We start from the raw sequence: 14099 nt of genomic DNA on the forward strand, positions 1-14099 counted from the left end.
TTGGCTGATTCTTATTTAGCCAAATCTCCAATTGTATCATGTATATATATATCCGTTGATTTTTTCTCATATATATATATATATATATATATATATATATATATATATACATATATATAAAATATATATAAAATATATATATATATATATATACATATATATAAAATTCGTATCCTGAAAGATAAAAAAATTAAAATAATATTAGGACAAAAACATACTTTAATAAAACATACTTTAATAAAATTATGATAATTAATGTTATTTTTTTAGTACTTAGATAACAAATTATTTAACTTATAGTATATCCGGGAAGAAATGCAAATAGATAAAGGTTTATTTTTTTTATATGCTCTTTGAGGGAATGAAATTTAATTTAAAAGTCATAATCGTTCGCAAGAGAGAAGGATTAAAAAAACATTCATGTAACAATTAAGGCAAAAAATATTTATACTAATGATAAAAAAGAAAAATATGTATGTTAATGAATAATGGAAGATGAAATAAATAAAATCAATCAACTAGAAAATAATTTATCTGTAAACTATTAAATCAATGCAATTGTATTATTATATAAACTTTATATTATATGCGAGACGTAATATTTTTGACCAATGAAAGAACGCCTTCAACTTTTGTTTTTTTCAGTCAACAATACATTTGTACAGGCAAGTAATCTACTGAATCAAAGATACAGTCGTTGTAATAATAGATCATAATTGGCGAAAACAAGAAAACTCTAAAATATCTTTGATTTTTTTAAAAGGTGGAACTTTGTAACATTTGATAAAATTATAATTTTCTTAAATCGAATGACCAAATCATAATTTATTTATTTCTTAGATATTAAAAAAACAAAAAAAATTGATTTTGTAATTTTCGAAGATTTTAAGGAGAACGTTTCAAAGATTTTAAAAAGACTCGAGAGGCTTATATGTTCGATTTAAACGTTTTAAAAATCTTTAGAAATGCTTAATTATATTAACTAGTAAAACATATAGAGAGAAACTTTTTTTTTATTTCAACTACATATTCGTCCTTAAAACATTGTAATTTTGTAAAATTATTAAAAGGCATCAAATTTACATTCTTAAAATACATTATCATTAAAATACATTATAATGATCCTTTTATATGATATAAAAAGTTATACAAACCAATCGAGGGATTGAAATGCGACATTGCTACACATGTGTTCCGCGTGAATTAAATAATGTAAGCCTAACATCGATCTTTTTCCGCTAGTCAACAATTAAAATTCGCGCGATATCGCGCAATGCACGTTCGTGAAGAGCTCAACCAATCATATGTCCGCGAGAGGGATCATGTGACGTATTCTTCTTCCTCACTAATGAACTATTGTTCCGCGCGGGACTAATCGACCAATCGCGTTGCTCTAGGTGACGTCAAGTAGCACTGTGGGGATGACGGGAGGAGAAGGGGAAGGCTGATTGGTCCCTCGCCATGTTCAATGGCCAGGGCGGCCCTTTTTCATTTTACCCCGATCGTTCGGATGCTCGCGCATCTCTTAGTTGAGTGTGATTTGTCGCGAATGGGTTATCGCGTGGAGGAAAAGGAGGAAGGTGCGGTATTGTTCGAGGAGAAGATCCCTGCGAAGTTGAGAACGTTAACTTGAACAATCCAGCACCGAATTCGCGAGGAACGGAGAACCAGGAATGTAAGTGGCAGCCTCGTTGAGAGATTTCGCGCCGATGTTCCTCTGCGAGGTTAACAGTCCACCATGTTCGATACGAGATCTAGGTCTCTTTTTTGTAACTGAACTAGTATACACTCGTACTTAAAACGAAATAGATATATACATATATATATAGATATATATGTACTTGGGCTGCATTCCTCGAGACGTTCATTTTCGAGGAAGGGAAGGTTTTGGAAATTAGCGAAAGCAAAATGAAAAGTTTCAGTGCAGCGACGAAAAAAAAAAAAAAAAAAGACTTCTCGGACGACGCACTGACTCATCCTCGTCGTTTTTTTTCCGCTGCGATCGAATTTCGCCAATTTCAACAACGGCGAATCACCAGCGATGATTTCGAGCCTGTAAAATCGTTACGTCAAAGTCATTAAAGGCACTCGAAATTTTCTAACAAATCGCCCGGGTCGATGAACGCTGAGAGGCAAGATTATCGCAATACAAATATTTCCAGTTGCATTCGTATATACGATGTATGCTTTGTTGTATGATGCAGGCTCGCGTATAATGGCAGGATGTTTCGATTGTGAAAATTCGGGAGCTCTTGCCGTTGTTCGTATGTACAAGTTTTCATTCAAAATTTCTAGCTCGACGGTGCGCGCCGAAATTCGCGTTCGCGGAAACATCGATAGATTTAATGCTCGAACCGAAGCGGATTTTGAGAGTGGGCTGGATGAAATTAGCGGCGTAGAAAACAGAAGTGACAAACCGGCATGTAACACAGATAAGGATTTGAGGTCAGATTAGAACTTATTCCTACCAATATTCCTACCAGTAAAAAGAAAATTATCAATCTCAAGTTTAGTGAACTTTTTTCCGCGAATTGGTCAAGTTCCAATTCAATCTCAATCTGAACTTTTTAGCAGTAAGCTAATGCGTTTAATTAAATTTTGTCAAAAACGTAAAATTTTCGTTTATAAACTTTTGGCTATGGTTGAGTTATTATTTATTTAAAAACAAAAAAAAGTTTTATATCATTAAATTAAATCTATCACAAGTTCTGTTCAAGTTCTATCTTAGCTTGAATCCTTTGTTGTGATTGTTTTAAGCATTCATTCCATTATCTCTCTCTCTCTCTCTCTCTCTCTCTCTCTCTCTCTCTCTCTCTCTCTCTCTCTCTTTTTTTTTAACTTAAACTGTAAGAAATTCATATTGAAAAAAAAAAGGAAAAAAGATAAATAATGTAAGAAATTCAGACAAAAAGAACACGTGTTCTGTTTCTTTGTATTTTAATATCACATAAACAGATCTTTAAAAGAAACAGGTCTCCAAATTAACACATTTGCTGTCGGACCTATTTTTCGTGACTCTTCAGCCATACACATGGGGCATGGACAATACATGATTGCATAAAATGCCTGATGTTTTGATATTTTATGATAGGGTTTATATGACGAAATTGTGAAATGACATAAACAGAAAGTTTTAGGGCTCGGTTATCTCTCTGCAGTCATAATTATGACGTCAGAGGCAAGAAATGACATGTAAAAAGTTTCTTGCATCGTATAACTATGTCTTGTACTTTTCCCTTAAAAATATGATATTTTCTTATTCTTAAAACTTGTAAAAAATACTAGAAAGATATCTGTTCAATAAATCACGTAAAAGTGTAAAATAAATAATGGTACACCGCTTAGCTATCAGAAATTATCAGATCACTAGATCCTAGTTATTTTTAAGATGTTTTTAAAAGAAAAGTACAAGATAAAACTATATGACACAAGAAACTTTTTACATATCATTTTTCGCCTTTGACATCACACAACCCATGTTGCGAGAGAACCGAGTCTTAATGCATGTGACAGCGAACGTGTTATGCAATATCGAAATCGTATTATACGTAGTATAAAATTTTATATTATACAATATGAAATTTTCATTTTTTTTTTCTTATTGAAAAAGAATACACTTGTGGACTTGAGTTTACGACTTTTTAATCGTATAAAATCGTATTAGAAACAGAAAATTATTTTCGACGAAATGAAAAAGTATGGTTATTTCTTGGTTATTTCTTGACTATATTGAAATATGAATTTCTATATATCGAATTTTATTTTTAATTTTTTGTTCTTTATTCTGTTTATTATGTTTGGATTCTAAGGTCTTGCAAACAATGGAGGAAATATTAGGAACAGGAATAAATATTAAATTTTGGAAAAACTGATAGATGAAGTTGGTCCTCTAAAATCAACATTTCAGGTGCCTTCCATTTGGTAACGCAAATCGACACAAGTATCATTTTGCCCTTGTTACTCATTGACTGCAAGAAAGATAGAACGATACTTGTATCGACTTGCATCACCAAATGGAAGGCATCCTTTATTAGTCATATGATAGTCTGTCTCTCTTTCTCTCTCCCCCTCCCTCCCTTCCTTCTTCCTTCCCTTCCTCCCTTTCTGGAGAGTTTTTTCCCCAAGATACAGAAGATTCTTGAAAACTTGAGAACTTTATTCTATAATCATTTAACACGTTAAAAGAATTTAGAGAACGACAAATGAAATATTAATCAAATGTTAAAATTTACATTTGCATCTATTTGTATAGGTATAGAGTTTCAGGAACTTTTTTCTTTCTCTTTCTCTCTCTTTTTTTTACCGCAGTTTAATATATATTGTCGACATTGAAAATATATAGTTCTTGTCACGCATAAATTTTCAGAAGACAATGTATCTTCGAATGCTGCCTTTAATGGATACTTGTCTCTCTTTGGTGTTGTTTTTTTTATAGTATCCGTTTGTTTTTGACGGTATTCCTTTTTAGATTCATTCATTTGATATTTTATACTGTTACTGTTTCTATAAGACCATTTTGATAGTTATCTAATGGATCGTATCAAATTCGAACTTCAGACTATCAACTGTTTCAATCTCAGGAACTGTTATTTAAAAATGTAAACGGCTGTACAATAGTAGCAAAAAATTTTTGAAATTTAAAAAAAGAGAAGAATTTATTTTTTCTTCTTAGTGAAGTTACCCTAAATAAAGAGAATTTATAAACCCAAGAAAAAGTAATATATTTTTCGAAAAAAATGTCCATCGTTAAAATGATTATTTTTTTGACGAGAAAAAAAAGAATTAACGATTGGTATGTGTAAGGACAAAGGATTATGTGACATAAATATTTTATGAAAAGTTTTTATTATTCAAAAAGAAACAAAAAAACATTTAAAGTATTAAGAATTTAAGATAAAAGATTGCGATAATACATATTTGTCGCGTGTGTGCACACATCTATAATCACAATTACTACTTTTAAACTTTTTACTGGAAATCTGCTCTTTTGATATATTTAGCATATTTGATTTCGTTATTGTTATATAATAGTTTCTTTAAAAGATAAGTTTTTTTCAAAGATTCTTTCTGAAAAGTAAAAAAGCAAAATATATAGACATGTGTGAATGCATCTCTCTCTCTCTCTCTCTCTCTCTCTCTCTCTCTCTCTCTCTCTCTCTCTCTCTCTATCTCTCCCTCTCTCCCTCTCCCTCTCTCTCCGTCCGTCCGTCCGTCCGTCTGTCTGTCTGTCTGTCTGTCTGTCTGTCTGTCTTTTCTCCTCTTCCAAAAAGATCATCAAATTTTAGAGAGGTTAGTCGGAGATTTGTTCAAAAAGCTGGAATCTCCGGCCGAAAACCAAAGAATTGGCAATCGTGACTGATATTAATAGCTGATATTCTATTCTTTTTTGCTTTCTATAATAGTTCAACAAGCTATTGCAAAATTGTAGTAAAATAATTAATGAGAATAGTGAGAACACAAAGTGCTCTTAGTTAATTAAAATTTATCTGAAAACAAGATAATTATTTTAAAATTACAAAGAGAAAAAGGCACACAATGAAAATTTTATATATATATATATATATATATATATATATATATATATATATCTGTGTATCTGAGTGTTCAGAGATGCGAAACTATTTTATATATTTCTTTCTACACAGAAAATATATATTTTATATTTTGGTCATTATGATACTTATTTCAAAATAAATATTGCATATAAATAAAACAACCCAGAATTTTTACACATTCATTTTTTAATGAGTATATTAAAATATATTGATAAATATTATTTTTTATTAATTTTATAGATTACAAAACATCTTCAAAATGGATCCTAAAAAACCTGGTAAAGGCCGTGGGTCTTTCCTATTGGAAATGATGAAAAAAGCTCAGCAGGAACGTTCTCATTCTGAAGAAACGCCTAGTAGTTCATCAGAACAGATATCAAGATCATCCGAAGGATATTCTTCAGCTCCAAGTACAAATCTTAGCTCTGGTTCAGGAAGTTCTAGTGGAGGTCGTGGACGTGCTCAATTAGTTAGTTTGTTAAAGTCAATAAATAGCACTGATTCGGAATCTAGAACTTCTTCTTCATCAGCAACAGCAAGAGTAGGTCATGGTCGAGGTAATATCTTGGACGTAGCGAGAAGGCTTGGGTGAGTGACAAATTTTATATTTTCTAAATTACATTTACGTATGCATATCTAAATGCTGTGTTTTTCCAGTTCCGCTAAACCAGAGACATCCGTACAAAAAAGTATTGAAACGGAGGATTCCACGAGAGTTTTAAGAAAATTGGCTGATGTTTCTGTATATGATACTCCATCCACATCTGATGTACAGTCTGCCCAGGACACCGCAATATGTCGACAAGGCAAAAGTGGAGAAAAGTAATTTACATTTTAAGAATGCATATTCATGCTTTCGATCTGTATAACTTTTTGTTAAACTTTTTGTTATTTGAACTAGTTATACAGTTATACAATATAACTGAATTCTAAAAAATATGTAATCTCTATATGACATATTCGTCCAATCTTTCTAAAATAAAAATGAATCCATGTCAAAAAGTTATCACGTAGGAAAGAAATGAATGTATTAATATAATTTAATAACGCTAAATATGTCTTCCTTTGTAGAATACAAATGTTCTCCAATTATATAGATCTGAAATTGGAGCCTGGGAAAGGTCTATTTCAGTATGAAGTGAAATTTTCACCGGAAATAGATTCAATAGGATTACGTCGCAAATTACTTAATCAACATTCTGCCACTTTAGGACGCACAAAAACATTTGATGGAATGTTACTTTATTTACCAACAAAATTGCCGGAAGATGTAAGTTAAAGTTTCTTGATGAAAGTACTATATGAATAAATTATACGTGCGCAAAATATTGTTTTTGTGAAATTAAATTTTCAGATTACTCGTTATGAATCGGAACATCCAATGGACGGTTCAAAAATAACCCTTACAATTATTTATAAGAAAAAACAATCAATGAGTGATAATGTTCAATTTTTCAATATTTTGTTCAATCGTATTTTACGTGCACTTAGTTTAGTTCGTATTGGTCGACAAAACTTCAATCCAAATTGCGCGCACACGTTGCATCAACATCGATTAGAGGTGTGGCCTGGTTATGTGACCGCCATAAATGAATATGAAGGTGGATTAAAATTATGTTTAGATGCTAAACATCGAGTGATGCGAACAGAAACTGTACGAGATTTAATGTAAGACTTCTTTTCAATATTATAGGATTATAGGATATATATTATAGGATTTCTATATTTTTTTGGAAATTCTTGGAGAATTTATTTTATAAGATTTGACTGTATTACATTGTATTATGAGATTAAGACTAAATTATTTGTAGTCGAATTTATTTCTTTCAATTTGCAGAACTGAGATTTTTCGTAAAGGACAATATAATTATAGAGATAATGTAATAAGAGAGATAGTTGGTACGAGTGTACTGACACGATATAATAATAAAACATACCGTATAGATGATATCGCATGGGATAAAACACCAAGATATGTGTTTACTAGAGGTGATGAAGAAATGTCTTTGATTGATTATTACAAAATGCAGTGGAATATTGACATAAAAGACAAAGATCAACCGCTTTTAGTACATCGTGCTACAAAAAGATCACCAACTGGCGAGGTTCGTGGTTTCATGATATTCATGCGTATTAAAATTGATATATTATTGATACATGTCATTTGAAATTCGTTATTGCCACAAAAAATCGTTTAAATATATTAGAAGGAGGAAAAAACAATTCTTCTGGTGCCCGAATTAAGCTATGCAGCAGGTCTGACTGATAATATTCGAAATAATTATACTATCATGAAAGATTTAAACGGAGTTACGAAAATGTCCCCTAATCAACGACGAGAAATAATTATACGATTTCTAGAAGAGATAGAAAATAACAAAGTAACTCGGGAATTGTTATCGGAATGGGGTTTACATTTGAATAGTGAAATAGTTCAGTTTACTGGAAGATGTCTCGGAGACGAAACTATCATTTTTGGAAATAATAGAACAACAAATGATCCACATTTGAAAAAAGATCTCAGACCTGGAGATTGGAGTTCTTTAGCAGTAAGAAATCCCATGTTACGCACTGTAAGTATATCAAACGATTAATTACTTAAAAATTGAAAAACCAATAGAATAATCTTATAAGAATATTTTTTACCTTGTATTTTAGCCTAATTTGAACAATTGGCATATTTTGTACTTTATAAAAGATAAAACTTGTGTTGAAGATTTTTTAAATACTTTGGAAAAAATTGTAACAGCGATCAATATGAAAATTAAAGAACCACGAAAAATTAGTTTAAAAGACGACAGAACTGAGACTTATCTGAAAGAAATTCAAAATAGCATTAGCAGTAATATCGAATTAGTAGTTATCGTATTTCCAACGAATCGTACTGATCGCTATTCCGCGATAAAGAAGTAAGTCAGCCTTTCTTTTTTCTTTTGTCAATTTAATGATTACATTTTTTTATACAGAAATATAATGTATAACAATATACAAAATACATACCAGGTGTATGCATAAGTTTTTTCCGGTTTAACTAAGAGATGTCGCCAGCGAAAAGTACGCAGCGTATTAATTTGACACATACATCATTTTGTTCGTCTGACATTTAAAACTACAAACACACACAAGTTGAGTCCGCCAAAAACTAGCGTCTTTGTTTTATCGTTCAGTGGTCATGTCGAGTTTTGTGTCTGAAAAAGAACATTTGCGGCACGCATTGCTTTTTTTATTTAATCAAAAGAAAAAGGCTGTTGAAAGTCATCGTTTGCTGGTAGAAACATATGGTGAACACGCTCCATCGATTAGAACATGTGAGACATGGTTTCGACAATTTAAAAGTGATGATTTCAATGTGAAAGACAGTGAGCGCTCTGGTAGACCACAAAAACTTGCGAAGACGAGCAATTGCAGGAGTTATTGGATGACCCAACTCAAACTCAACGGCAATTAGCAGAAGCATTACATGTATCACAAGAAACAATCAGCAGACGTTTACGAGCAATGGGAAAGATCAATAAACTCGGTAAATGGATCCCACACGATTTGAATGAACGTCAAATGGAAAATCGCAAAGTCACTTGTGAAATGCTGCTTCAACGCCACGAAAGGAAATCATTTTTGTATCGAATTGTGACGGGTGACGAAAAATGGATTTATTTTGAAAACCCGAAGCGGAAAAAATCGTGGCTTTCACCTGGCGAAGCCAGTCCATCAACACCAAGGCCAAATCGCTTCGACAAGAAGACCATGCTCTGTGTCTGGTGGGACCAGAGCGGTATTGTGTATTATGAACTCTTGAAGCCCGGCGAAAGCGTTAATACACAACGCTATCGCCAACAAATGATTAATTTAAACCACGCATTAATCGAAAGACGACCGGAATGGGCCAGAAGACATGGCAAAGTGATTTTGTTACACGACAATGCACCGTCTCACATAGCAAAACCAGTGAAAGACACCTTGAAATCGTTTGGATGGGACATACTTCCGCACCCGCTGTACTCCCCAGACCTGGCGCCATCTGACTATCACCTCTTCGCATCAATGGGGCACGCGCTCGTAGAGCAGCACTTCAGCAATTTCGAGGAAATTGGAAAATGACTCGACGAATGGTTTGCCGCAAAAGATAAGCAGTTTTTCTGGCATGGTATTCATAAATTACCTGAAAGATGGGCGAAATGTGTAGAAGCCGATGGCCAATATTTTGAATAAAAAAAAAATTAATTTCCCTTGAAAATTACGTGTCTTTTTTTACTAAAAAACCGGAAAAAATTTATGCATACATTTGGTATATATGTATGTGTGTGAATATGTGTACAAATGTATTATGACAATAAACAAGAATCGATTATTTGAAGCATATAATTATTAATTATATATAATTATAATTATTTGAAGCATATTGTTATACATGTTGGAAATTTATTTGTTTATAATCAAAAATTAAATTTTTTTAGAGAGATATATTTTACTTTTATTGTATTTTATAGATTGTGCTGTGTACAAAAAGCTATACCATCACAAGTTATTATAGCAAAAACTATTTCCAAGCCTCCTAAATTAAAAAGTGTGACAGAAAAAATTGCACTTCAAATCAATTGCAAATTAGGAGGAGCACTTTGGACTGTAGCTGTGCCATTGGTATATAGAAAACTTATGCTTAATTATATATTTTTATATATTTGTTTTTTTTTTTTTTACTTAATAAGTTATTGCAGAAAAATTGTATGATATGCGGTATAGACGTTTATCATGGCGGTACAGGAGCAGGTTCGAGAAAGAGTGTTGCAGGATTTATCGCAAGTTTAGATTCCCAAATGACTAAGTGGCACAGTAGAATTTGTATGCAGGCCTCTAAACAGGAATTAGTGGATATGCTACAAGTGTGCTTTATTTCTGCCATTAATGCGTATCATAAGGTAATTAATAAGTTATATATTTTCGAAATGCTCGAATTAGTTTCATTGAAATGAAAATATTGTTATGTTGACAGCACAATGGATGTAATCCGGAACGTATAGTTATATATCGCGATGGTGTCGGTGATGGCGATTTAGATTATGTTGAAAAATATGAGGTAAAGCAATTATTGACGACGTTTAATCGTATTGCACCGAATTACAAACCGCAGCTCACTGTTATCATTGTGCAGAAGCGTATTAATACACGGCTATTCATCAGAGATGTGAGTATTACGCTAGATTTATTAGATCACGAGACACCATATTTTTAATTAATAATTTGTGCTTTTAATTCGCAGAGAGGAGGTTTAGACAATCCTAGAGCAGGAACTATTGTCGATTCTTGTATAACGCGGCGAAATTATTATGACTTTTTCCTCGTACCACAAAGTATTCGACAAGGTACGGTAACTCCAACTCATTACATCGTTATCCATGATTCATCTACCATGGAAACGGATCACGTGCAACGACTTACATATAAACTTTGTCATTTGTATTACAATTGGCCCGGTACGATTCGTGTACCCGCTCCTTGTCAATATGCGCACAAACTTGTGTATCTAGTCGGTCAAAATATTCTGGCTGAACCACATCAATCCTTTTCAGATACCTTATTTTATTTGTAATTTTATTATTCAACTTTCCTTATTTTTAATTATCTTTCTTTTCTTTTCTTCTTGTATGAAGTAATAAATATCATTAGGTAAGCATTTTGGAACAAGATAACACATAATTGATATGATTTGTTTGATTGTGTTTTTGGAGAGATCGATGTCAATTATCGATCATGAATCACAATCTAATGTGTATCATAGCGAGTTAAAAATTAGACAACTAATTTAGACAAAGATCACACAAAGAGAGATAAAAGACTATACCAAGTATACTATGTGACAAACAAAGCACTTGGAATAAGTCTCGTTTATGTATTAGTTTATTTATTATGTAGTTAACACTTGCATTTGTATTAACCTAGAAAGTAATTATTGCAGTAGCACTCAGGTAAATACCAATGTAAGTTTGTTGTTCTTAACTAACATAGAATTTAATCTTGTTAATTGTATCTTATATTTACAATTATGAAATCTTATTTCCCCCTTTTTTTTTTTTAATTTTTATTTTCGAGAACCAACTGTGCTTCATGTATTTGAAAATCATTAGATTTATTTTTGCATTAATGATAATTTACATAGTACTAAGAATAGAGAACTTTTCTTATTTTCGTGGTCTTGTTAAAATTTTACAAAATTATTGGAGAATATATTAAAATAAAAATTTAAAAAGCTAGATTGCATTTGCAAAAAGAGTGATTGATTTCGTTTAATTTTCAGGCATTAAAATATATAAAATTTGATAAGAACAATATCTAATAATATTCATATTTCATAATTATTAGTATTAAATTTATTAGTATTAGTTTTAATTTTTTTTAAGTTCTATTTAAGATTAAGTTTTCAAAGTTTTCAAAGTGTTTGCACAGTTGAATATGTTACAGTGTAAGAAAAATATAGTATGTTATACATTTTTATGTAGGTAGAGTCTTGTATTGTTTTTATACTTAATGGATACCAAAACAACATTTTTTATAAAATGAGTTTCAGTATTATTATTTGGTTTGATATATATATATAATTAAACCAAATAAGCATAATATCTACATATACATACGTATTTACATACATACATATATGTATGTATATATGTATATATATACATGTATGTATGTATAAAACATATATACAAAACACACAGTATTTATATAACACACAGTATTATATATTTTTAAGAAAGGATAAAGTTTATAACAAATTTTTTTATAAAATATTGTTATGTAATATTAACAAGTTTATACATTTAAAACAAATTATGCTTACTTTCGAATAATTAATCTTGGTATTATACTAGTCTACTTAAGAGCTTTTATATACTTTTTAAGTTCTATACGTCTCTCATTTATTACAGTATAAATTTTTCTATCATTGTTGATTTTACTTCATCTAGTCTCTTAAATAAAGCAATTTCTTACTCAGGGATTTAAAATTCGAATATAAAAATTAAAGAAAAAGTTCCTTTTTATTGGATTACACATTTATAATATGTACTTTTTCTCATTTTCATATGAATGAAAATGATTTTATTTTGAAAGTTGTATGAGATTTATATTGAATGATGATTTATCATAATTTGATATATGATTAATACAGTATTTGAAAAATATTTTAACTTTTAATCTATTTTTAATCTTTTTATAATTAAAATAAATATGATTCACCTGAAAAAAGTAAATGTAATACATATGAAATAATGTTTACAAATGCTATTTATATTTTATACATAAAAATATAATTCTAAATATATATTTTAATATAGTATGTCTACATATGACTAAAATATAATTCTGTAATCTTTTTCGACGAGCTTTTAAAACTGATACATTTTGACCTGAGAAGAAAAAATTAAAAATAAATCACAATTTTTTTCCTATTGAAGAGAGGATTTTATCATTTTGTTCTCTTGCATTAAAATTTGTTTAAAGAATTCGGTAATAATGATCCTTGCAAGGTTTTCATATACATTGATCGTACATATGCATTTTTTAATGAACGGGAAGTTGATTTGAAATCAAATAATAAAATTAATGCTATATTCCTCGAAGCAAAATGACGAAACACACTAACTAATGACGACTTTTAATTTTTAAGTCGCACATTTTTATCCGGAAGTAAAATTTTCACATGTCGACAAATTAAGCATTTTAAGAATCTGATGCAACTCTGTAAAAGTATATATTTGTTTACGCGTATTAAAAATACTTCAGAATCATCCAATCATTTCGTATCGTATTGTTGAAGATTGAAAAACACTGAGTTGTTGACCTTGTCATCAAACGGTCTCTGTAAACACAATAATTGGAACTCTCATGGAAAATTAGGTTGCTTATCCGTGGCACTTGACAAGCCTGCTTTGAAAGCTGCGTATCGAAAGAGAGAGAGAGAGAGAGAAGTAGATGCGGGCGCGTGATCGCACTGACCATGTCGCCCCCATTCACCCATGTGCAACATATCGCGGCATCTCTCAATTCGAGACGTCACAATTCGCGATATTTGCACACGCGAAAGTGCAATTGCAATGTCAACACGGAGTGTTCGAGTCTCATCATGTTGCGTTTTCGGTCGTTGTGTAACTTTCGCATCATTGATGCATAATCATCTCTCGATGACGATGATGATGATGATGATGATGATGGAGAACGACGATACTAATCATCAGAAAGTGAAAGAAAAAGAGAGAGAGAGAGAGAGAGAGAGAGGGGTTTACGCATTCGTCGACGGCTCGTTGACTCCTGGAAATCCCCGCAAGGTCCTTCCGCATTGCGGCGTCTGTCCGTCCGTTGACACGATAGTTACGCCACTGCGCTGTCCGTCGTCGTGCCGTGCTGTCACGCTCTGTGTGATGCGCGCGCGCGCATATCATACACCACACAACACACACATATATATATATATATAATATACACACTATGCGCGCGCGCACTCCGGTTCGTATTTACAATCGCGTATATCGGAGCCGCCGCCATTCGCGC

At 31.6% G+C, this 14099-nt stretch overlaps 1 protein-coding gene and 1 long non-coding RNA gene across 2 annotated transcripts in view; one reads left to right on the forward strand and one right to left on the reverse strand.

Annotated features, from left to right (window-relative positions):
• The window catches only part of LOC148934733 (uncharacterized), a 32098-nt gene extending 18083 nt beyond the window's left edge, over positions 1-14015 (reverse strand). Inside the window, exon 1 of the long non-coding RNA XR_016141108.1 lies at positions 13835-14015. This is a non-coding gene — a long non-coding RNA (uncharacterized LOC148934733). The remainder of the gene's footprint in view (positions 1-13834) is intronic.
• Positions 1471-12557, forward strand: AGO3 (Argonaute 3). The gene is made up of 12 exons (XM_011639561.3): positions 1471-1675; positions 5796-6143; positions 6213-6377; positions 6627-6825; positions 6910-7223; positions 7393-7660; positions 7763-8128; positions 8214-8464; positions 10043-10193; positions 10271-10471; positions 10546-10737; positions 10813-12557. The coding sequence occupies exons 2-12, from the start codon at positions 5815-5817 to the stop codon at positions 11140-11142; spliced, it is 2766 nt and encodes a 921-aa protein (XP_011637863.2). The 5' UTR covers positions 1471-1675; positions 5796-5814; the 3' UTR covers positions 11143-12557.
• Positions 14016-14099: the final 84 nt, after the last annotated feature.

Source organism: Pogonomyrmex barbatus, unplaced genomic scaffold, assembly GCF_055798465.1.
Source record: "Pogonomyrmex barbatus isolate J1 unplaced genomic scaffold, ASM5579846v1 scaffold8, whole genome shotgun sequence".
Lineage (NCBI taxonomy): Eukaryota > Metazoa > Arthropoda > Insecta > Hymenoptera > Formicidae > Pogonomyrmex > Pogonomyrmex barbatus.